Genomic DNA, 26014 nt, shown 5'->3' with positions numbered 1-26014 from the left:
GGTTTCGAGCCCAGCTCCTCAGAGAGATTTGGGTCGAGCTAGATTCCCGACAGCCTGCGACGCTGAAGGTGACCTTCGAATAAAGAAGAAGAGAAAAAAAGAAAAAAAAAAAAAAAAAAAAAAAAAAGCACAACCCCCCCCCCCCTCCCAAAAAACAAAACAAACAAACAAACAAACAAAAAAAACAAACAGAGACGTACAAACAGCCAAAGCAAAACCAGACTCACATCCACATCCCCTCCCGAACAGCTCCTCAAGCAAAGCCCTTCCTTATTTCAATATTTCTCATTTTAAATTACGCGATTGCACAATTAAAATATCCTATTTAATAACTTGGTATAAACACAATGTACATTTCGTGGAGGCGCGCAAGCTAAAAGAAGTCTGCGCTCCACGCTTCACAGTTTGCTGCGTACAGTCTGTACAGTTTGGATGCGCTGGAGATGGCCGGATGACCAGCAGAGGGCGCCGGGTGAATGAATATTGCACAAGAAGCCCAGTTTTGTCTGAGCTGAAGCTGTGCCATGGCAGGCTGTGGGGTGAGCGCCACCTCCTGGCAGAAACCAAATACTTTTTTTTTTTATGGCCCGAGAGAGTTTCTCCTCAAATGGAGTGTCGAAAGTCCAGCGCGTCAATGAAAACAGGCAGGAATCAGGAAGAGGGATCAGGAAGAGGGTAAAAGTGTGGTACAGAAAGGCCATTCCAGTTCCTTTCTACACCCCCTCTCACCACAAACGCCTAATGTGATGGGAAGTGTAGCATGAGAGTCTAAGCACTGACACCCCCTCTAAAGAAAAGCCCAGGGTTTACCCAGGTGGTGCTTTGCTACTGTGAGAGTCCAGGTTGGCTGGGTGGTGAGGTGAAGGGAACGTCCGAGTCTTGGGGAGCTTGAAAAAGGCATGTTCTTTTGATCCCCTTCTCCTCGAGGACTTGGCTTTTTGTGTAGATTTGGGCACCATTGACTGACCAGCACTTGTGGTTGGTAGCGGTGGAGGTGCTGCTGGAGCACTCCGGACAGTGGAGGTCTACGGTCTGTGAAACCTGCACACAAACATCAGACACCACATCGTAAATACTCACTAATCACTGTCAAAACCGACACATTTTCATTTTTTGTGGCCTAAAAGAGTAAAAACGACGAATATTTCCACAGACGTTCCACTGACTCCTTCATTTAAACATTACACGGGCCAAAACCAACGCATTAAAATGAGGGATGCACGATCAGAATGACCATATTTATTTCTCTAAATATGACACTGACCAGTTTATTCATTAGACTTGGTCTGATGGCTCCTGTTTAGTGATGTGACACCGGTTAGTACCGGCACTGCTGGCACTCCTGTACCACATGACTTGTGCTAAATAGCTATAGCACTTCATTTGATTCATTTTTATAAAGGCAACTCCATCCATCCAGCCATCCATTATCTAAGCCGCTTCTCCGTCCGGGTTGCGGGGGGGGTGCTGGAGCCCATCCCAGCAGTCTTCGGGCGGAAGGCAGGACACACCCTGGATGGGTCGCCAGTCCATCGCAGGGCAGACAGACAGACACAGACAGTCACTCACACCCAGGGGCAATTTAGCACGTCCAACTGGCCTGACTGCATGTCTTTGGACTGTGGGAGGAAACCGGAGAACCCGGAGGAACCCCACACAGACACGGGGAGAACATGCAAACTCCACACAGAGAGGACCCTGGTCGCCCGGCCGGGGAATCGAACCCAGGCCCTCCTCGCTGTGAGGCGACAGTGCTACCCACCAAGCCACCGTGCCGTAAAGGCAACTCATTTTCTATTATTAAAAATGCCATTTACACCGCAATTTTTAGCTAAAAGGTAAAGGAAGTAAATAAATAAACAACTGACGTCATTTGTGATCGACACATCCTATTAAATCAGAACTGCAACTGGTTAAAAGGAAACAAACATATAACTGAAAAACTAAATGGTACTAAAAACGCATAGTAAAATAGCACAAAAAATTTTATTTGGTTTTTTATTTTTTGGTTAATTTTAGAAATTCTTCCCTCAAAATAATATATATATATTTTTTTTCTTTTTTGGGGTATTTTCAGTTTCGCACTGTCGGTTGGAATTTGTTTTCTGAAATTCTTTAGGGAAGTAAAATTATACTTTTCCTAAAGAATTTTTGAAAAAATTCCAAGTTCAAACAGCTGAAAAAAGCACAGTAAAAATAAATAAATAAAAGTAATTATAAAAGTAATATTTTCCCCCCAAAATCCAAGACAATGTTATTATTTAATTATTATTATTTTTAGTTACAGATAGAGAGATAGACAGACAGGCAGACTATAGATAGATAGATAGATAGATAGATAGATAGATAGATAGATAGATAGATAGATAGATAGATAGATAGATAGATAGATAGATAGATAGATAGATAGATAGATAGATAGATAGATAGATAGATAGATAGATAGATTAGCTTAGGTTTAGTTTAACAACCCTTTACTAACAGACATGATTGACAGTTCTATACAGTCAAACTTCATAAACTCAGATGAACAACAGGAACTCGCACATAATACAACTTAGAACTCACAACTACATATTGCTACACTGAGGCTGGAGCTAGAGTTTTATTTTTAATACCGTTTCATTTGGACCGATTCTCTTCATAAAACGCTCAGGTTTGAATACACGTTTTTGTGTTCGGCTTCATCAGTTCACGCTGTAGTGGTGGAATAGGATTAGACAGTTGGTGATTCTTCGCCTTATCGTCTGGAGTCAAAACAAGGGGCTTCAACATCAGCCAACCCGTCTGCCGGCCAGGCCCTACAAACAATAACCACCACCGGTGGCTTTCATAAGCGCGGCCCACGGTGTGATACCAAAGCCTGTTAATCAGCCTTAGCTGCATTCATTCAGATTAAATCTTGCGTCACTCTGAGGAAAGTCTATGCTGAACACTAATGAGGCTAACATGAACATGTGGCTGCTACATAAGCAGCTCCAGCACTTCATATGTGTGTTAATCCTCCTCGGGATGAGGTGCTCAGCTGCTCCAAGGCTTGCGTGGCTCTCCTCACCTGGTTAAATGACGGCTGGATTCATGCACTTCCATCTCGTTGCTCTTGTAATCGTTGAGCTCCTTCCGTATGGCAGCCTGCAAAGGGCAAAAAGAAGCGGCCATCAGAGGAGGACCGGAATAATTAGAGAAACACCTGCATCATCCAGCTTCACTCAGAGGACTTAAGTAATGCAAAATCACCCCACCTGCGATTTAACACACAAGCATGCGCATGAACACACACACACACTTTACACACCTCACACTCAGAACCAGTCACCTTTAATGACCGCCTTAAAAGAGAAAATCACACATCCTACAGCGCTTCAAAACTCCAATATGGTAGCAGATACACCCATCAGGCATAACATCATGACCACCTAACATCATGACCACCTCCTTGATGTCCATTTGATCAGCTCCACTTACTGTATAGCTGCACTCTGTAGTTCTACAGCTACAGACTGTAGTCCATCTGTTTCTCTGATAGTCTGTTACCCTGTTCTTCAGTGGTCAGGACCCCCATGGACCCTCACAGAGCAGGTACTATTTGAGTGAAGGATCATTCTCAGCACTGCAGTAACACTGCACTGAGTGGATCAGACACAGCAGTGCTGCTGGAGTATATAAACACCTCAGTGTCGCTGCTGGACCGAGAATAGTCCACCAACCAAAAACATCCAGCCAACAGCGTCCTGTGGGCAGCGTCCTGTGGGCAGCGTCCTGTGACCACTGATGAAGGACTAGAGGACGACCAACACAAACTGTGCAGCAGCAGATGAGCTGTCGTCTCTGACTTTACATCTACAAGGTGGACCGACCAGGTAGAAGTGTCTAATAGAGTGGACAGTGAGTGGACACAGTGTTTAAAACCTCCAGCAGCACTGCTGTGTCTGATCCACTCAGACCAGCACAGCACACACTAACACACCACCACCACGTCAGTGTTACTGCCTGATCGGTGTAAAATCACTGTAATGCGCTCCTGTGTAATTTCACAAACTTCAGATAATCAGTAGGAAGCTGTACAGGAACGGAGCTGCAGATGGTTCTAAAATGACACAAAGCTGTAGAACACTGAGAATGAAGCTCTCAATTTCCTCGAGGCAGGTAACTCGACAAAAATGACTATATATTGGTAATTACAGTTTAGCATTCAATATCATGTAGTTCTCATAATACTGTACAAAGTACACTCTTAAAAAGATGGTTCTTCAAGGGTTCTTTAGTATAGAAAAGGCTCTATAAAGAACCATGAACACAAAGACCCCTTTGCCTGACTAAATGGTTCTCTGCATCATGAAAGGATTCATCAGAATGAATTGCAAATGGTTCTATGCAGCACCCGTAAGGGTTCTTCTACCACAATGTCAAGCTTGTAATAATAGAAGAACCCTTTGGGCGCAATATATATATATATATATATATAACCATTTCCAGCACGTTCTCCATCAATCTGAAGAAAGATTTAATGCATAGAACCCTTTAATCATGCAAAGACTTCTTTGAGTGTCCATGGTTCTCTATATAACCCTTTTCCTTTAGTAAAGAACCCTTGAAGAACCATGTTTTTAAAGAGTGTACTTTTAGTGTCTAGTTTAAAGTAAACCCTGTATTTGAGTTATTATTCATTGTTACCGCAGTTTATTAGATTTTTTTTTATTATTATGAGTTATTTTTAGGAGACATTTGTAAGAAAATCCGTTTCACCTGTATGAAGAAGGAAAATAAGTAAAAAAAAAAAAAAGTTAACCGAAAAAAAACAGGACTTTCCAAAATGATTAGAAGCTAAAGAGAAAATGAGCCTCCTAACAACCACCTGGAAGACCTGGTAGACACCAAATCTAACCCCATCACATAAACAGCACTGAAAGCTTTGATCTCTGAGAGAGAGGAGAAAGTCAAGCTGCTCCAGATCTGAAAACATCCACAGGTGTTTCTCTCCATCCTTCCACTGTGAGAAGACCACTCAGCGCCGTGGGTCTGAAAGGATGCGTAGCTGATCAAGAAGAACCTCACTGAGAAAAGGAGACGGACAAAGAAGCTGAACGATGGACTGACCACCCCCGAGTCCAGACCTCAACACCACTGAATGTGTTTGATCACTTCAGAAAATCATCAACCAGCTTCAAAGACTGAGCTTTGGAGGCGTGTCTGTAGATTTACTTGACGAACTGAAAGTGAGTCTCCTGAAAAGAACGGAAGCTGTAATAAAGGTCAAGACTGACACAACAAATACTGAAAAAAACATACGTCACATTCAGTTGTCAAGGTCTCTGTCATTTTCTGTGAAACAGGTTTTCTGCTCATCCTGATGCTGAAAAATGAACTTATTTTGGACGGGAAATTCTCCAAATTAAGTACTTTTGCGGTGTATATAAGAGATCATTCAATAATACATGACCCCGAATTCCACAACAGCAGTGTATTCATACTCGAAGGATATGACGTAGGGTGTTGATGGGAAAAGAAAATTCATATTCTTTATAATACAGATATTACTGTTTGAGAGGTGGAGGGTCTCGGGACTCTAGTTAGGCATTCATCTTTAATGGACTAATAAAGGGGACTTTGCATAACCAGACCTCGCACTGCTTAAGCATTCACGCTGCTGCTGCTCGGGTTTTTACAGCATTGAACCACGTTCGTTCATTTTTTCACCTCCAATAGGCCACTCAGCACTTTCCAAAATAGATAGATAAATCAATCAATCAATCAATCAATCAATCATCAGCCAAATTTGCTGTAAAGAAATCTAAACTGACCATAAACATTTATGATCAGCACAACATACCAGTAAGAATTACAACTGGTCAAAAAGACACTAATGCACAGTTACTGCTGATGAATGGGGGAAAAAAAAGGTATAAAAATGCAGAGGAAAAAAAAAAAAAGATCTATTTGTCTTTTTTTTTTTTAGTTTTTCACATATTGGGGCAGTCGTGGGCTGGAGGTTAGGGATCTGGCCCTGTGACCGGAAGGTTGCCGGTTCAATCCCCAGTGCCGACAGTCCATGACTGAGGTGTCCTTGAGCAAGACACCTAACCCCCAATTGCTCCCCGGGCGCCGTGTATAGGGCTGCCCACCACTCCGGGCAAGTGTGTTCACTGCCCCCTAGTGTGTGTGGTGTTTCACTTGCATGGATGGGTTAAATGCGGAGATGGAATTTCCCCGGTTGTGGGATCAAAACAGTATCACTTAAACTTAAACTTAACATGAAAACACTGTGTTAAAAAAGGTTTCTGCTAATACCAGAATACCAGTCCAGTCCCGACACCAGGTATCAGACCAGCGCCATCTCTAGCACATTAATCATTCTGCGAAGAATCCTGATGAAACCTGAGATTTCATGACTCAAGATTTTACGTATTTAATTGTTTCCTCAGTCATAATGATGCTGGATTGCTTTGGGGTCAGAGTTTCACACCCTAAACTGCCCATCAGATGAAAACTCTCTGTCTCTCTGTCTCTCATTTAAATTCTGCTCCACAACTCAGCACAGCCAAACTGCCACAAGCTCTCCGCTGTTTACACGCTTCATGATAAAAACAAAAGAATGAGGAGGGAAAAAATAGACAAAAAGAATAAAAAAAGAAGAGCCAGTGAGAGAAAAACAAACAGAGGAACAGAGAGCTGAGCCGCGAGACACTGAGCTGTGTGTTTGAAGTAGATAAGCTCAGAAACGAAGGCCGGCCGCTGAGACTTCCTGTCTTTTCCCATTGTAAACAAAATGCCAGTCGTCTCTCGGTAACATCACAGGTGAAGAGTGTCCTGCAAAAACACTCCCTGTTCTATTCAGCCACACTCACACCATTCTGTTCCAACACCTTCCTCTCTGCAAAACAACCTGACAAACCAAAGCAAGAGTAAACTGCCACAGGGGAATGGGATTCTACAGCCTATCCAAGGAAACTTACGAGCAGTCGGGCCCTCGAGGTTGGGAAGAACATTTAGCACAAACAAGAAACAAAATAAAGCCAAATAAATGAGGGGGGACATGTTAATTAGCGATTAGAGCAGTTTGTAAGTAGCATTGTGTATATCCACTGGATACACTATTCTGTGTATATCCTATTTCACGCTGATGTCCCACGACTGCACACCATCGCACAGCTCCAACCTCTTCAAGGAGTTCGTGGACTGCGGTGGGTCTCATCAGCAAGAATGATGATACAAACGACAGGAGCGAGGTGAGCCGCCTGGCCTTGTGGTGTAGACACAATAATCTCCATCTGAATACTGAGAAGACGAAGGAGATCGTTGTGGACTTCAGGAGAACATGCACCCAGCATGCTCCTCTTACCATCAATGGTGCTGCTGTGGAGAGGGTGAACAGCACCACGTTTCTGGGAGTGCATGTCACTGAGGACCTCTCCTGGGCCAACAACAGAGCATCACTGGGCTCATCAGTGCCTCTACTTCCTCTGCAAACTGAGAAGAGCCAGAGCCCCAGCCCCATCATGTGCACCTTCTACAGAGGCACCATCGAGAGCACCCTGACCACCCGCATCACCGTGTGGTATGGCACCCTCACCGTGTACTGCTGCAAGACACTCCAGCGCATCGTGAGAGCTGCTGAGAAGATCGTTGGCACTTTAATGTAAGTCAATGGAACCGGAGTTTTTTCCTAGTCATTTTGGGCCGTTTGTTTTGGTGCATTCTTCATGAGATTTACAAACAACATAAAGGACAACAGGTATTTTCAAATTATGTCAAAAACTGAAAAACGGAGATACAAGGTTTTCTTCCAACAGCAGTGATATGAAATTATTATGTCCATTACAAGCTTCAATTGTATGTTCAAGCTAGACTTCAAAATTAATGCCATAAATTGTGAATTTAATCAAAATAGTGCCAAAAATTGATGCTCAACAACTAAATGTTGAGGACAAAAACAAACAAACAAACAAACAAACAAAAAACCAAACAACAACTAGTAAGAAGAAAAACTAAACTAAGCCACTGTGTTGGAGGAAATACCACATTTACACGTTTTTCCTTTCAGCCGAGACATGTTTGATGTCTGAAGCTTGTTTCTTTAGTTTAGCACTGGAGCTACAACTACTGGAAGCTCATGTACACCAGTTATTACAATGTAAACATGCCTAAATCACCAACTGTTGTCTGTACAAATGAACAGAACTATATTGTAGAGTTTAAAACAAACCTTCCTAACTTTTTTAATAAACAACAGTATGTTATTGTGTAATTGGTGGAATATAAAAGTTTCCATTGCTTGTGGGCTACTTAGCCTTGTAGCTCCAGTGCAAAACTAATCTACAGCCTTTCGCACTGTTGAGCTCCAGGAACACAAGTTGTGAAAAATTCACTGCTGATCCAATCACTGGAACTTGCCTTGTCTGCAGCAGTCAGGCGGGTCCAGGGTTTGTCGGCCCGTCGATCGTAGTCCTGCGCGTCAGCCACTTCCACGTAATCGCTGAAGCGGATGAGGATCTTGGCCTGTCGCAGTTCCTCCACTGTGGGCCTCTGGCTGAGCTACAAACACACAAGCAGGTTGATATTTTACCTCCATGGTACTAACTATGGGTATAAAATACACTGATGCTTTGTTATGCATCAACCTGAAGCTGCCAATTCAAATGCATTGTTCTAGGAAAGTTACAATTGATTACAATGCTTTATATATCAGTAAATACGTATGCATTCATTTTAGATGGAATTAATTTGTTAAATAAATAAATAAATAACTACACAGGTGAGCAAGCAAGCTTGGTAAATAGTTCCATCACGTTTCTCACATTATTACACAATTTGACACACAATTCAAAATGTTTATGAAATTTAAGATATTTCCACTGGCCAATAATAATAATAATAATAATAATAAGCTGGTGTCGGGAAAGGAAAACTTGGCTGTAACTTAAAGTAGTCAGTGTGCAACTTGTATAGCAGTGCAGATTTACTGTCCTCTGAAAATAACTCAATACACAGCTATTAATGCCTAAATAGCTGGCAAAACAAGTGAGTCCACCTCACAGTGAACACGTCTCAAAGTGTCAATATTTTGTGTGACCACCATTATTATCTAGCACTGCCTGAACCCTCTTGGGCATGGAATTCACCAGAGCTGCTACTGGAACCCTCTTCCACTCCTCCATGATGACATCACGGAACTGGTGGATGTTTGCGCTCCTCCTCCTTCTGCTTGAGGATGCCCCACAGGTGCTCAATTGGGTTTAGGTCTGGAGACAAACTTGGCCAGTCCATCAACTTTACCTTCAGCTTCCTCAGCAAGACAGTTTTCATCTTGGAGGTGTGTTTGGGGTCGTTATCAAGTTGGAAAACTGCCATGCGGCACAGTTTCCGAAGGGAAAGGATCATGCTCTGCATCAGAATGTCGGAGTACATGTTGGAATTCATGTTTCCCTCAATGAACTGCAGCTCCCCAGTGCCAGCAGCACTCATGCAGCCCCAGACCATGATGCTACCTCCACCATGCTTGACCGTAGGCAAGAGACAGTTGTCTTGGTACTCCTCACCAGGCCAAGACCACACATGCTGGACACCATCTGAGCCAAACAAGTTTATCTTGGTCTCGTCAGACCACAGGACATGGTTCCAGTAATCCATGTTCTTGGACTGCTTGTCTTCAGCAGATTGTTTCCGGCTTTCTTGTGCATCAGCTTCAGAAGAGGATTCCTTCTGGGACGACAGCCATGCAGACTGAGTTGATGCATTGTGTGGCATACGGTCTGAGGACTGACAAGCTGACCTCCCACTTCTTCAACCTCTGCAGCAATGCTGGCAGCACTCATACGTCTATTTTTTAAAGCCAACCTCTGGAAATGACGCTGAACGTGTGGAGTCTATATACATACATAAAGGTTTTACATGTTTTTCTCTAGGTATGGGTGCACATTTACGAACATGATATGATATATACATTATACTTGTATAAAATGTATACATATCATGGTTCGTATATATGCATCCAAACCTTGAGAAAAACATGTAATAACGCACAAAGAAAACCTTTTCTATGGTGATAACTAATTAAAAAGAAGAAAAATATTATTAACAGAAACCAAAAGTGTAAGGCTAACCACAATATACTGTTTAAGACTAAGATTCTGTTGTTTAAATGGTTTAAGAAGTGTTAAATTTGAGAACTGACAATCAATCAGGTCAGTCCATAAAGCACTGTTTAACTTAAAATTGAAATCTAAAACTTTCATTTTCAAACTATATTTAATCACACCGGCCAATATTATCAGTTATCGGAATTTGTTGCCCACTAAAACTGGTATCAGTCAGGCCCTAGTCAGAGATTTACACCGGTAATATTTCTGGGTAAATATTCCTTTAATCAAGGAGCCCAAAGGCAGTCAGTCAGCTGTACTGGACAAATGTAAGCAGAGCTCACGAGGAATTAATTGTAGCCGAGACTGGTTGTTCTTCTCAGTCAAAGAACAGAAGATAATAATCTTTCGAAGCTCTTTCAAAAAGTCCTTTGTAACAAGAAGCAATAATGCGCACTCAACGTCTCGCGGCGCTCCGATGAATCATTTCATATCAAAGGGATACATAAGGCCCTTTGAGGTGAGTGACTTGTGAAAGCCATAGCGCAATTGCTTAGCAACAGACAAACTGCCAAAAGCCAGACTGGACGTTTGTATCTGTCTGGATCTTAACTTTAACTCAAGTCCAGAGTGAAATATAAAATTTTCATCAAAGGAACAGCTCAGTGCAAAAAAAACACATCTACACATTTTCACCCCTTACTACTAATGCAGTAGATCAGCTAAGACATATTGGGGGTCTGAAGTTTGCTTCTTTAGCCTAGTCCTGGAGCTACGAAGCTAATAAGTTGTGGAAGCTTAGCATTGCGCTAAATTTGTACACACTTGCCTCAAACTGTGTCATGTTGCTCAAATCAAATAGCAAAACGAGTAAATATGCTAATTCGATTTTCACTAATGCAAATTGTTCCGATTTTGAAAAATTATTAGCATTAGCGTTAGCATGGGCAAAAATTCCCAAAGACGCTCCAAAATCTTGTAGAAAGCTTCTCAGAAGAGTCGAAGCTGTAAGAGCTGCAAAGGGGCACCAACTCCATATTAAGGTCTATGGATTTAGAATGGGATTCATTAAAGCTCTTGCAGGTGTAATGTGTGGGTGTCCCAATACTTTTGTCCATATAGTGTATGCATCATGGCAGTGTGTGTATGTGTGTATAAGGAGCAAGAGGAGGTATGCAGCAAAAAGTTTAAGTTGACCAATTTCCTGGTCCACCCTACCCTGAGATTGAGTCCAATAATGTTGAGGCAGAAAAAAAAAAGGCTGTCAAAATGATGCTGAGACCAAGATGACCGCCATAACGATGTCAACACCGAGAAGAGATCATTTGGGGGCAGTCGTGGGCTGGAGGTTAGGGATCTGGCCCTGTGACCGGAAGCTTGCTGGTTCAATCCCCAGTGCCGACAGTCCATGACTGAGGTGTCCTTGAGCAAGACACCTAACCCCCAGTTGCTTCCCGGGCGCCGTGGATAGGGCTGCCCAGCGCTCCGGGCAAGTGTGCTCACTGCCCCCTAGTGTGTGTGTATTCACTAGTGTGTATGTGGTGTTTCACTGCAGAGGTGGAATTTCCCAGTTTGTGGGATTAAAAATCACTTAACAAAATGATGTTGAGAGCGAGACGAGACCGTAACTATGATAGTAAGACCGAGACAAGACAGTCAAAGTGACCAAGTCGAGACTGGGACTGTTAATTTAAGGCCTTGAAACCAAGTTTGGTCTCAAGAACGACAACACCAGGTTTCTGGCTGCATACTGTTTAAACATGGACAGAAGAGCAACCCACAGCTAAAAACAGCAGCAGTGTATTTGATATTACTCATCAACTCAACACAGTTTGAGCCAAGTGTGTGATAACTTAGGCATGCGGTTAGCATGATGCTAATTGGTGTAAATAAGCTTTCATTGCCAGTTGCAGCTGCACTTCTACACATTTCTTGGTTGACACATTCAGGGTAAAGGGAGAATTTTGTAAACCAGATCTTTCGCCAACCCACTCGTTTAAGCACGGCTGCTAAAGTTGACGATGCCGACTTACCTTGCGTGTTAGCCGCCGCTTGATTTCCCTCTTCTCTTCCAGCTCCTCCTGTTCATTCCGTGCTGCAGGAAAAGAAGCAACAGTTCAGAACACCTGCCATTTACTGGATTCCTGCCAAACAGGGCATTCCGGCAACACGGGGCCCCCTTAAGACCCCCTGTTTAAATTCTTTTTTTCTGCTTATAACTGCAATTGCAGCCTTTCAGTCTCGATCACACAGTTTGTGGATTCTTTTTGACTGATTTTTGCTTCTTGTAGTGGTTCTTCAGTAAAGCAATGATTATTATACAGAACCATAATGACCGATTTGAATATTTACATATTTACAGTTCTCTGCTAGGTTAAATTCTCTCTGATGGAGAATTTCTTGTGAATGGTCCTTTAAAGAACCTTTTTAAAAAGGGTTCATATAAACCACCTAAAAGGGTTCTGCTACTAAGAACCGCGTAGACCTGTACAGACCTGTACAGCAAAGACAGACCGGTATTTGCGAAAAGTGTAATTTCCCACTTCACTTTGCTGTTTGTTGATTAATACAAAGGTCTCCTGTGAGCACTGTCCAGTATAGTGTCAGACCCAAGGCCTGTCCCTTCAACCCCAGACCTCCAACATAATATTAAAATAAGAAATCTTTTAATACTGGCTAAACACTTGTCCTAATAACAGTTTTAAGTCTAAGTCAAGGGTAGGCTACGGCCTAATGCACTCCAAGGGCTTCTCGGCGAGACATTAATATTCCCCTTTAGCCAATGCTTAACAATTTGATTGCTGATTACATGTCTAATCTATTCACTTCCTAATTAAGGCTGTATTTAATCCCAATCTTCCATCATTAGTCTGCTGAGGGCAGCGCTTTGAAAGCTGTATTTGAATAAGAGCACTAAAATTGCAGATCCCATCACAGCAACACAGCATAGCATATGATGTGCTGCAGGTATATGATGGGCTTTAGCCTGGCGAGTCCTACAAACTACTAGGAAAATGTGTTAAGCATGTCAAAAAACAGTGACATTAATAATATATTGCATTAACTGCTTAAAATACATTGACTGTGTTTACATTCAATGATTTTTGCCAATCCAGCAAGACTGAGGTTCTTACTCATCTCAACAATCTGATGGTCTCTGTTTACATGCGCACTGCATGTAATTCAATCAAAATTACGTGCGTGCACAGAGTACCACGTGACAACGAGCACCACGTGAGTCCAGTCACAGTGAGATGAGCAGCAGTGAGCAGTGATTGTGTTTTTAGCTGGCTGCTTAAAAATGATGTCAGACTCAGGAAAACGTCCTTCACATGTCCTTATTAAGGAAGGCCGAGAGGAAGACGTCGTGTTCTGAGACACATAAGCTGGACGTCCGTCCCACCGCCGTCTAAAGATCAGAGCATAACGTACTAAAACTTTCAGATAGGGAATTTAATCGGATACACGCATTAATATGGTTATTATTCTTCTAATTAACTGATCATTTACAAGATTACCCAGCTCGTTCAATCGGACAGAAACTGTATCCCGAATGGCCGCAATGGGACTAGCCTATTCCGATTGAGTTCTAATCTGATTGAACCATTAGTTGGATTATCAGACTATCAGGCTGCATGTAAATGATGCTCTTGTTAAAACTCTCTATAAATAGCTCAACAGATCAGTCCAAAGCTATTAACTATGTCAAATTATAAGAGTTTACATGGCTTCTACTCCGTGTTGTCATTAACTCAAAGGCCACGTCTCCTATTAAGAGAATTTAAGTGAAATCTAAGCTGGCCGAGCACATCCGAGTGCACTGCGGCTGAAGGAAAAAAGAAGATGGACGATTCCCTGGAGCTTTCCTCGCTGGATCCTTTTCCAGTGCATTATCAGGAAAGAAAGCTTGACTTTCTCAAAGAAAGCTGCAGGCCCAAAAACACAGCAGGCTGTCTGGAACACATCAGGGAGAGATCCAGCCTTCTGGCATCCGAAAATGTACTTACTATCAAAGGGAAACAGAGCTATTCCACTGGGCTGCTGTTTTGTGTTATTTTAAAGGAGTTTTATATGTATGCTTTGAACTACGGATCCAGTCCGCTATGTAATGTGCATGGAAACTACACTCAAACTGTCACGCGAATCAGGTTCAGAGGTACTGAGACTGAAATATTACATTATAGCCTTGTACCTTTATTTGGGTGTTTGGCCAACTGCAACTTCCATGCAAATTTATAAGCTCCAATATTGAAACAGCAGGCTATATTGCATTATATATTAGGGTCTATATCTAGACAGGCATAATAACTGTGGTTGATTTCTTGTGACACGGTACCTCAGAAAGAGCTGCTACATGTTTGACTATTATATTTTAGCCGGCATTGCGCCCTGCTGTCCCCTAACTGCTGCTTTCTTTCAAGACTGAGCTTTAACCATCATTATAAAATGGATAGTTCCAATTGGCTGAGCCAATTGGCAAAGCTTCTGTGAAATATTAAACGACCATTGTGCTGCTTATGGAATAATCATTGATCCTCATGTCTGTTACCCCAGCCAACCTCAACTACACTGCTTGGAGGAAGAACTGATTATTGCAATTAGTATTAATATGAAATTGAACTCTGAAAATGCAGTGCTTGTGCACCTTAAGCAGTTTCCAGGTGGTTGCTAGAGTGTTGCAAAGGGTTAGGTGGTTGCTTTTCTGTTTATAACAAGTATCCATGCCATGGTATATTATGTGGTTGCTAAGGTGTTGCTATGGAGTTCCAGGTGGATGCTATGCTATCCCAGGTGGTTGCTGTAGAACCTAGCATGGTGGTTGCTAAGGTGTTTATAACAAGTTGCCATTGTATCCATGTGGCTGCTATGACATTCCAGGTGGACGCTATGATGTTCCAGGTGGACACTATGCTATCATCCCAGGTGGTTGCATAGAATCTAAGGAGGTTGCTAAGGTTTTGCTATGCCATCCCTGGTGGTTGCTATGGCATTTATAACAAGTTTCCATGGTATCCAACGTGGTTGCTAGGGTGTGGGGGGGGGTTCTATGGTATTAAAGTGGATGCTGTGCTATCCCAGGTGGTTGCTATAGAATCTAAGATGGTTGCTAAGTACTTGCTAGGTATGTGTATACCATCCACTTCTATGGGACAATTCAACGTCGTCATTCAACGACGATTAAACAAAAAACGGACGATCCAATCAAAAAGCTGTACACAAGCACACCATTTTCGATCAGGCCAAACATTCGAGAGTTGGAGCGGTGTGTTTCAAAGCCGTCTGCTTACATGTGTGCGCTGAAACGCAGAAAACCCAATGTGCACACTTACGTTTCAGGATGTTCCTCTGTTCCAGCTCCTCTGCTGTGGGTCTTTGGCTCAGCCGCCTGCACAGAGAACAGAGCACATGTGTCACCCTTGCTCAGCATCTTACATGTTGCATCATGCTGGGAGTTGTGCTTCTCTGAAAATGTTAGAGTAAATAAAGGAATGCCTTGGTCAATGTCTGTTTTGGGCCTCCAGGGTCAACAAGGTCTAATTTAGCAGCTGTTTACAAGCAGCTCAAAATAAGACGTGAAAATAAAGGTTAAATTATCAGACACGCTGGTCAGCCAGGCTTCCTTCCATGTATAATGTAAAATAAAACCTGACAGAAGAAATAACATTAATTAATTATACCAAATATACTTAGAATAAAACTGCCAAAACTAGCAAATAGTTTCTACATTCATTTGAGCCAGACGAATTTTATGCTAATGAAAAATAAATGAAATAATTAAAACTGAATCATATGATCAGGTGTTTTTTTTGTCCAGCACTTCCAAACAATAAGAGGAGACAGCATATAGCAGCGAACCAATGAGCCCATTTTATTTACTATCCAAAACCATCAGTGAACCTACACAAGTTCTTTGAGGATGATTTCGCCTTAGAACCCCTGCAGGTACCTACAAGTCAGTGTATTCATGGCAAATTTTTGTGTAATGACTTTCTGTGAGGGACCTTTTGGAGCTTCAGATGTCTGGTTGCAATCACCACTACTTTGAACACCTCTGACTCTGTACGTTTCTCTAGAGCAGAGCATTTCACATCAAACTGCTTTGAAAGGCTTTGGTTACATCTTAACCATTAAATCAAGTAGACGTTTCAGAAATGGGTGCAATTCCCTTTTAAAGACACGGTGAACATGGTCAGCGTATCTACAGTGGACCCTCAAAACCGTGTTAACCAACTTTAGAAAGGTTTCACATAAACACGTCTCATTTACAAAGTTCTTTGAAGAACTATCCACGAAAGGTTCTTTAGGGAACCAAAAGTGGTTCTTCTATGGCTGATTAGACTAAATGTGGAGATCACATGAAGATCACAAAGAAACAAATGGACCTTTGATGTCAGAATGGGGTCGTGGGCTGAACTCCTCATAACAGAGCATTTCACATTTGGGACCGAAAGCCACAACAAACAGCAACACTCTAAGCCTCAGGCTAACTGCAGCTAGGAGGGCTAACAGCGTCGGTGTGATGCGGCGCGACAGCCAGGCCGTTATCTAACGGAGCGTTTGACTGACAGTCTGAGTGACAGGCCGAGCTTTGCTGCGGATGCAGCTTTCGCTACAGCTCGGGATAAACGTCCATTTTGTCCTTGAGGGACCCCAGGGGTTTGCGCTAGTGTTCTTGTATGTGGGTGTGAGTGATTTAATGTGCATTTGCTGTACTGAAGCTGAACACTGCGTGAAAAAGAAAAAAAAAGGATTGGGATTTGAAATTTTCTGCACACAAAGAGCACATTCGCTTTTCTGCTTCAGTCGGTTTCATTCAAAGTGGCTTTATCCATAAAAGAGCTTAGCATTTCCTCTCTTCTTTTTTGTTTACTTCTGCGTCCTGAGCATTAAATGAGTGTTGAATTATTGATGCAAACTTCAAACAAAACAAATCTGATACAGGATTCTTTGCATATCAGAAAGTTTTTGACAGTATACAGACGCCTGCATATAGCAGGCTTCATGTGCTGCATATACGGCTGTCTTACTGAGTGCATTATGAACGTTTAATGTCTCACTGTGTGTTTGTGTGAGCTGGTCTACACAGACTGCCAGCTGTCTGCCGATCTGTCACCTGCAAATACGCTCAGCTCTGCTCAGCATTGCTCTTAAAACCAACATGGATTGGAACACTGACACATGCTACCGAGATCTTTTCTGTTGACATTTTACAGGCAAATGACTTCAGTATGCAATACCACTGAAACATTCTGCATAGTAGGGGTTCCAAATCCCAGTCTTGGTGACCCCACGCAATGCATGCTTTTGTGCTTTGCCGCGTTTAGCACCCCTGATTCAACTCATGAGCTAACAAGCTCCTTGTTGGCTGAGTCAGGTGTGTAGAGGAGGGAAAATGCAAAAAGTCACCAGGACTGGGATTGGGAGATCCTGCTAAACAGAATAACATTATACAAGAACAGACATCAAAATGAGGAATTAACACAAAGAAAATCATAATCCAAACTTCTCCATGCTCAGCTGTTCCCAAGCCAACTGTTAGATATAATCCCTCCATTGGATCTATGATCTGCCTCTGGGTCTCTGGGCAGTGGGACCTTCCTAGTGGTAGACAACCAGGGGGCATCTTTAAAAAGTGCCTTTAACCTACTTCAACGAATTCCTTTGAATTCCCAGAAGCAGTAGCTCTCCTGGATCACCAAGCTCCTCAAGCTCCTCATACTGTACACAGACAGCAAGCCCAACAACCCTACAGAGAAATCTAATTTCTCCTACTTGTGCCTGCGGCCTTGGTCTTTCAGCACTATTCAAATCTCATGACCAGTGAAGAAGATAGGGATGTAGACTGACTGGCAGGCTGAGAGCTTGTAAGCCAAACTCCTGCTTCCCTACCATAAACTGGTCCTTTTCCGTTGGTGACCAGAGGACGACGTAATCTCTAGCCCTCCATACCGACCACCTCTCTCTGTGCTGTGCATGGAGCATGGAGTCACTGGGACTGGGATTGGGAAACCCTGCTGTATAGAATAACATTGACCTTCCTGGTGGGAGGCAACCAGGGAGCATCCTTAAAAAGTGCCTGAACCAACTTCAAGTTCCTCTCAATTCCCAGGAGCTTTATTCCAAGGCTCTCCTGGATCACCAAGCTCCTCACACCATCATAGACAGCAAGTCCAACAACCCTACACAGAAACCTCATTTCTGCCTCATTTGTGCCTGCGACCTTGGTCTTTCAGCCACTATCCAAATCTTATGACCATTGACAAAGGCTGAGAGCTTGTAGGCCAAGCTCCTGCTTCCCTACCACAAGCAGTTCCTTTTCTGTTGGTGATAGAGGGCAACATAATATCTAGCCCTCTTTACAGGCCACCTCTCTCCAGCCCCAGCTGCACCTTGATATCCTGTCCATGAAAACTACAAACAGGAGTGGAGACAAGATGAATCCTTGACAGGGTCTGACATCCACCATGTGTGCAACTACACCAAACATATGGACACAACTTTGAGAATAGCTAGTTTGGCTGGAGTAGCATATCTGAAGCTCCATACTCCTGCAGTACCTCCCATTGGTCAACTCACGCAATCATAAGCCTTCTCCAAATATACAAAATATGTCTGGATTGGAATGGCACACACATTAAGCATTTACAGCTACAACGGTTCGAAGAAAAAAAAAAATAAATTTGCTAAATTTTCTGGTATGGTTACCACAATTGACTTGAACCTTGCTTGGAACTAAGCTGCAACCATCTCAACATGAAACAGCCAATCAACCGACACGTAACTGACAATAAAAGAAGATCCTGTTTACTGACTTCATGTCGGGTTGGTAGTTTTTGATTCTGTCAAGTTTCTTGAGCAATGATAAACCAACATGCGTTAACGTTAATGTTTCTGTAATCGGCTGGCGTATCTAGCCAGCTAACTGTACACTATTTAAATGTAAGATTGTTCCAGATTTTATTAAATATTGCCCTGTTATCATGATCTACATGTCTAGATCATTAATTTTCTCTATTCCTTGCACACACTAATTTTGAAAGCAACAAACGAAGAAACTGAGATGTGGTCCTCAAACTTTCGGTGCCCCTTAAAATGTGAAATGATCTCTTTCTCACAAAAATGGTAGTGAAAAAAGATGAAAAATGGTACAAATATGCAAATGCAAACACCACAGGTGTGGATATAGAACTGAATTTTAATTTAGATTTTTTTTCTTTTTTTAATTTAGAATTTATAACCATTTGTCACTGTGTTTGTCACACTGTGAAATTAGACCTCTGCATTTAACCCATACGTGCAGTGAGACACCCACATACATGCACACTAGTGAACACACACACTAGGGGGCAGTGAGCACACTTGCCCGGAGCGGTGGGCAGCCCTATCCACAGTGCCCGGGGAGCAACTGGGGGTTAGGTGTCTTGCTCAAGGGCACTTCAGTTATGGACTGTCAGTCGAGGGGATTGAACCAGCAACCTTCCAGTCACAGGGCTGGTTCCCTAACCTCCAGCCCATGACTCCCCCAATATACGGTGAAATGAAACAATACGTTAAAAATATCAGCAGTTTATCTGGCTAACCAGTGAATGTGTTGCGTGCAACTGAATTGCTTTATATAACCAAAAAGTTATCAAGCACAAATTTATATGGCATGCAACTCCTAGTATACAACTGTGCAGCTGCTTAAAAGCACAAGAAGCCAAGGGCCAAAATAAGGCAAGCATTTTTCTGTTAGTATATCTCCGGATATACACGTGAATCAAATCACTGTTTCTGCTGATGTGCAGCACTGAGAGGAGAACTCGCACTAACATGTGCGTGTGTCTGCATCGCAAGATGTAGTTACACAACAGTGCACAACCCTGCGGAGTAACCAGGTTACGTAAGCAAGAAGGACCCAAAGTGACAGCTGTTTGCTTATTTGTTCGGCCAGCAGTCGTGTGTATTTTGTGAGGTTAAAACTGAGGTCAAAATGTCCCCTGTAAGCACAAATGACGACTGACGGCACTGATATCACATCGTTCATAGCTGTCTGCTTCAATAGTGCCTGGTCTGGTTTCTACCACATGTACTGTGTTCTCTGCACACACGACATGCAACTACGTGCTTATACACTGTATTTCTAAAAGTTTTCACTCAGCCATCCAAATCATTGAATTCTGGTGTTCCAATCACTTCCATGGCCACAGGTGTATAAAGCCGAGCCCCTAGGCCTGCAGACTGCTTCTACAGACATTAGTGAAAGAATGGGTCGCTCTCAGGAGCTCAGTGAATTCCAGCGTGGTGCCGTGATCGGACGCCACCTGAGCAACAAGTCCAGTCGTGAAATTTCCTCACTACTAAATATTCCACAGTCAACTGTCAGTGGGATTATAACAAAGTGGAAGCGATTGGGAACGACAGCAACTCAGCCACGAAGTGGTCGGCCGTAAAATGACAGAGCGGTCAGCGGATGCTGAGGGGCATAGTGCACAGAGGTCACCGACTTTCTGCAGAGTCAATCACTACAGACCTCCAAACTTCATGTGGCCTTCAGATCAGCTCAAGAACAGCGTAGAGAGCTTCATGGAATGAGTTTCCATGGTCAAGCAGCTGCATCCAAGCCTTACATCACCAAGCGCAATGCAAAGCGTTGAATGCAGTGGTGTAAAGTGCCGCCACTGGACTCTAGAGCAGTGGAGACTCTCTGTTCTCTGGAGTGACCAATCACGCTTCTCTGTCTGGCAATCCAATGGACGAGTCTGGGTTTGGTGGTTGCCAGGAGACGGTACTTGTCTGACTGCATTGTGCTGAGTGTAAAGTTTGGTGGAGGGGGGATCATGGTGTGGGTTGTTTTTCAGGAGTTGGGCTCGGCCCCTTAGTTCCAGTGAAAGGAACTCTTAAAGCTTCAGCACAGAAGAGATTTTGGACAATTTCATGCTCCCAACTTTGTGGGAACAGTTTGGGGACGGCCCCTTCCTGTTCCAACATGACTGCGCACCAGTGCACAAAGTAGGTCCATAAAGACACGGATGAGCCAGTTTGGTGTGGAAGAACTTGACTGGCCTGCACAGAGTCCTGACCTCAACCCGATAGAACACCTTTGGGATGAATTAGAGTGGAGACTGTGAGCCAGACCTTCTCGTCCAACATCAGTGTCTGACCTCACAAATGCTCTTCTGGAAGAACGGTCAAAAATTCCCAGAAACACACTCCTAACCCTTGTGGAAAGCCTTCCCAGAAGAGTTCAAGCTGTTATAGCTGCAAAGGGTGGACCGACATCATATTAAATGCTATGGATTAAGAGTGGGATGTCACTCAAGTTCATAAGCGTGTGAAGGCAGACGAGCGAATACTTTTGGAAATATAGTGTATGTTACTTCCATGTGGTAACCACCAGCCTTGTTGTTCATCAGACAACGTTGATGAGTGCTCCAAAGCAGGGATGCAGGGATGGTGATGTGGTTTGGGCTGGGTTGGGTTCAGTCAGTTTGTTAGATTCGAGTCAAAACCTGATAATGATGTTTTTTTAAGTCTTAATAACAACAACATCATTTTCTGCCTCAAAATATGACGTTCGGCTTGAGTCCGGACAGAATTTTGTTGAAATTTGGTCGGGGTGGACTCAAAATTTGATGGTATTCGCATTGGATCTGGATAGAACTTTGTTGGAATTGGGTAAGGTGTCAGTTTCAGACTCAAGGTCTCAGACAGGACTCCGGACTTTCAGCCTGAAAACGTGATGTGTATCAGGTTGAATCAAGTTCTGATATTGCACATCTTGGGCAGTATGTAGTTTCAGACCAAAATTCCTGGCCCGATTAACTTCATTGATGTTCTATGCATGTAACATGTAAAACCCACTCAAGAGCGCTCAAAAGGTGAGAACAGTTCTGTGGTGTAAGAACACGTCATGAATCTAACATGGACACTCTTAGAACCTTTCTCAGCAACACACAAGAAACAAACTTCAGAAGATAATAGAGAATGAGGCCCAATGGTATCGATGCAACCCTAGTTGTCATCTTTGAGCCACATGGTGCACACTGGCGTCAGCGAGGATTCGGCAGCACTGTCCCTGACGGCGGAGAATGTTTTGCTGGCAGAGTGCTTCGGGACGGTGACAGCTGCCTCTGAGGATGAGGACGGGTGCCAAGACAGCGTTCCAATAATCCCTCTGCTCCCCTCTGCTCTCCCTTTATCACACCCCAATAACAGTACTCACTTGCGCCGAAACATTCCTGTGTGTTCAGCATAGCTGCCATCAATCCCACCAGTTTTTAATCTCCTGCACTTGTCAAATCTGTCCACCATCAGTGGCTAACTACGTAGCTTAGGGGAGTCATCGTGCCATGTCCCCAGCTTTCAATAAGACTTGCGAAATCCTATTTATGGCATCATCTCAAGCTTATAAAATTGCTGACAAGTGCAGAGAAACAATGTCACTGTTTCTGCGATGGTGATTCTTCTCTCTGTGGTCATTTTAATTTGAACACGTCTGCCGTTGTGAGGACGTAACGCCTGATTTAGCTTGAAAACATGGCCTGTTTTTCAGATTAGCTGAGACGTTCAGCATTTTCCAGCTATGTTCGAGATGCTCAATGTTCAAATCATTTGAATATTTAGGGGGAAAAAAAAAAACATCTGGTCCCTGATCTTGTTTAGCTAGCAGCAGTCATCGAGCATCAGTTTTCACTTCCCTTACTGTATAAAGCTTTTCTGAATCCTTTGAAGAGGAAAATGCATTGAACAGCTTTAACCTAGTTTAGCTGGCAACAGCCAAGGCCGCACTGCTGCCATGATGAGTCACTGAACCAGGGAGAGTGAGAGAGATAGTGGGGGGGGAGGACATAGAGAGATAGAGGAGTGAGAGAGAGGCAGTGGGAGGTCTGAAATTGGGTCAGCTCGGTTTTTACCACACTGGTTTGTAATAAGCCAGTTCTGCACGGGCCGCTGTGAAGGTTCAGTAATGACGGAGCTCGTGCCGCCTCTGATGACTCTGATGGCTTTATTCACTGGGACATTTGCCCACTGAGTCAGAGGCTCATTGATGGAGGCATGAAATGACGCCCGTGGCTGAGAAGGGTTTTAGGAGCCGATTTAGGGATTTGTCCCAAACTCACGTGTCTTTATGACGCTGGGTTGGTTTGTAGTGTGCGTGTGTGCCATTGTTTGCATCTCTTTTCAGGACAAAAAAGTTACCTGCAGGATCAAAAATGCTTTTCATGTCTTGAAATCTTTTTGTTTTGGTTACAGAGCTTAGAGTTTAGAGGTTTAGAGGTCTAGAACAAGGCTTAGACAATTTGTATTACTTTTAGAAACTTGTAGTACAGTGTAAACGTCCGAGACCACCCTTCATTTATTTAAATTCCTCTCAAAATGATCATCAAGCTAGTAATTTATCAGGAAAAAGGCAGAAAACACATTTAACAAAACAACTAAACTACTAAACATAACACCAGATTTTTCATCATTTGTAGTTTCCAGGCTTTACCTTTATCACAGCTTCCAATGTTTTCAGGAGATTCGCCTTCAGTTTTCTAAAGAAATCTTCAGGGCTGTTTTTCCACACTTCCAAAGTTCAGTCTTAGAAGTTGGTTGTACTTTCTGCTTCTCACATTCCAAGTAATCCCACATTCTGGACTCAAAAGTGCTCAGTCCATTGCTCTGAGAACACCATTATCTTCTTTGTTTGATGTTTCCTTTTCTCAGTGAGATCTTTCGGACAGCTACACATCCTTTCAGGCCCATAATGATGTCTTCTCACAGTGGAATGATGGACAGAAACATGCTTTCATATCTGAAGCGAGAGTGGAACTTTATTTTCTCCTCTCAAAGATGAAGGCGTTAAGTGCTGTTTATCTGATATGGACATGCGGGTGGTCCATCAGGTTTTCTCGGCATCTTTCTCCTTCCTTACACAAGCGGATTATCTTATCTCATCAGAAATATATTGTGAAAACTGAATACATTGTATTTGACGGCTGTTTTTATTTGAGATAAATTAAGCAAAGTGTGGACTTTTGAACAGCACTGTATAAAATAGCCCTGCATGTGTGAGTGAGTGTGTGCTCACCGTGTGAGTTTGGTGCCAATCTGTTGTCTGGACTCGTGTCTTTCCTCGTCCGTCTGCATGGGCAGAATATTTTTCTCCTCCAGCTCTCTCTTAGATGGCCGGTTACTCAGCTTTATAGCCAGAGAGTCTTTCCTCAGCACCTTCCGGGCTAGTGTACCTGCACAGACAGACACAATGAGCAAGAGTCAGAATCATCTATTACACCTACTGTTCCTAAACCTGCAGGTGTGGTGGACATATTCTCCAGGCTGACCAATGGGAAAAGCTTCTCTCGTGTCAATGGCAGCACTTTTGCCTCACAGCAAGAAGGGTCTGGGTTCTATTCCCCTGCCGGGCAACCACTGTCCTCTCTGTGTGGAGTTTGCATGTTCTCCCTGAGTCTCTGTGGGTTTATTCCCACAGTCCAAAGACATGCAGCCAGGCCAACTGGACATGAACTTGCCCTCAGGTGTGAACGTGTGTGTGAATGTATATGTATGTGTGAGTGCCCTGTTATGGACCGGCGACCTGTCCAGAGTGTTTCCTACGGTAACAATCTGACATGCGGGTAGGATATGCAGCTACGGCGATGGATTTTTCTGGGTCTACCTAAACCCCTTCTCCAGACACAACATATCCCAAGAACTTTAGCTCATTTCTGCGAAAATGGAAGGTGTGCTTCCCTGAGCCTCTCAAAAGTCCCTCAGGTGTTGGGCTTTTGTCTGAGAATAGATGTTGACATCATCTACGTACACAAAGCACACAGATCCCCTCAGCTCTCCAAGCACTTGCTCCACCAGCCTTTGAAATGTGGCCCTGGCCTTTTTGAGAACAAAGGGCATGGTCAAAAAAATGGTACAGACCAAATGGACTGATAAAAGCAGTCTTTTCCTCGCTGTGTTCATCCATTTTGACCTGACTTCAGGTGAAGGGTGCTAAAATATTTGGGCTCAGCCAGGTCTGTGAGGTATCTCCACAGTTAGAGGGGGATCCAATCTTCAAGGACAAAGATGAGCAGAAAAAGGAGTCAAAGACTGTTAGGGCTTGAGCAGCAATGATCCACCAGGCCACTATTCCCCAACCTTGACCCTCCATGAAATGACTGCCACACCTCTCTTTCCTGCTCCCAAACCAGGGTTTATATTCAAAATAAGAGCCCCCCCCCCATAGGAATGCACGGGAAACATTTCCAAACAAAATACCAGAAATATGATACGGCCACAACTCCTATCAGAACATCCCAGTGAGAAGTAATAAAGGAAATTAAGGACTTTCTTTTCTGTGGGGTAACTTAAATAACACAACCTGAAATCTATGTCAGTGTTAATCATCAGACACAGGTATTCCACCGGTCCCCTTATGTGGTGGTGTCACACTGCCTTCTGCTCAATGACCACCGGGATAGGCTCCTTTAGCCCCCATGACCCAGGAGGATAAGCGGTTTAGAAAGTATGCATGTGTGAAAGAGCTTGGTGTGTAAATAGTGTTAAAGGTTTCAAATGTTCACAGTGTTCACTTCACGGTCTGCATATGGACACTAACCAGTTCTGAAATCACCGTTTCTGTTTTGGCACAGGTCAGCCAATCAGAACGAAGATCACTTATATGTGATCTGAGATTACACTGGGGGGGAAAAAACAGTTATTTTTCCATCTATACCTTGAAATAAAACAAAGTTTTAGAATCTTGAAATCTTTAAAATGTTGATCTTTAAAACGGGAAACGGGAAAAGGAAATATTCGTAATTCCGCACCATTCAAACCCAAGCAAATTTGTGAAACTGGTCACGTTAAGCGCTTTGCCCAAAAAGGTTAGACTTTTTTAGTCTCGTCTCTTCTCCTGAAGCTCAGACGACTCTCAGAAGGATTTAATCTACTGATCAGAGGCTTTTGCACAGCCTTAT

General features: G+C 43.2%; 1 protein-coding gene across 6 annotated transcripts in view; it reads right to left on the bottom strand.

The window, feature by feature from the left end:
- Positions 1 to 311: 311 nt before the first annotated feature.
- LOC108440944 (phosphatase and actin regulator 1) overlaps positions 312 to 26014 on the bottom strand; it is a 122649-nt gene continuing 96946 nt past the window's right edge. For all 6 annotated transcript variants that reach the window (XM_017720150.2, XM_037544407.1, XM_017720148.2 and 3 more), the window contains exons 7-12: positions 24133 to 24289; positions 15407 to 15462; positions 12110 to 12171; positions 8392 to 8532; positions 3056 to 3132; positions 312 to 1041 (exon numbers count right to left, since the gene is read on the bottom strand). In XM_017720150.2, the coding sequence (XP_017575639.1) occupies positions 1026 to 1041; positions 3056 to 3132; positions 8392 to 8532; positions 12110 to 12171; positions 15407 to 15462; positions 24133 to 24289 (509 nt within the window). In that variant the 3' untranslated portion in view covers positions 312 to 1025. The remainder of the gene's footprint in view (positions 1042 to 3055; positions 3133 to 8391; positions 8533 to 12109; positions 12172 to 15406; positions 15463 to 24132; positions 24290 to 26014) is intronic.

The sequence above is a fragment of the Pygocentrus nattereri genome, chromosome 2 (genome assembly GCF_015220715.1).
Source record: "Pygocentrus nattereri isolate fPygNat1 chromosome 2, fPygNat1.pri, whole genome shotgun sequence".
Classification (NCBI taxonomy): domain Eukaryota; kingdom Metazoa; phylum Chordata; class Actinopteri; order Characiformes; family Serrasalmidae; genus Pygocentrus; species Pygocentrus nattereri.
Note: the sequence above shows the minus strand (reverse complement) of the source record. Positions and strands in the feature narration are given on the sequence as shown.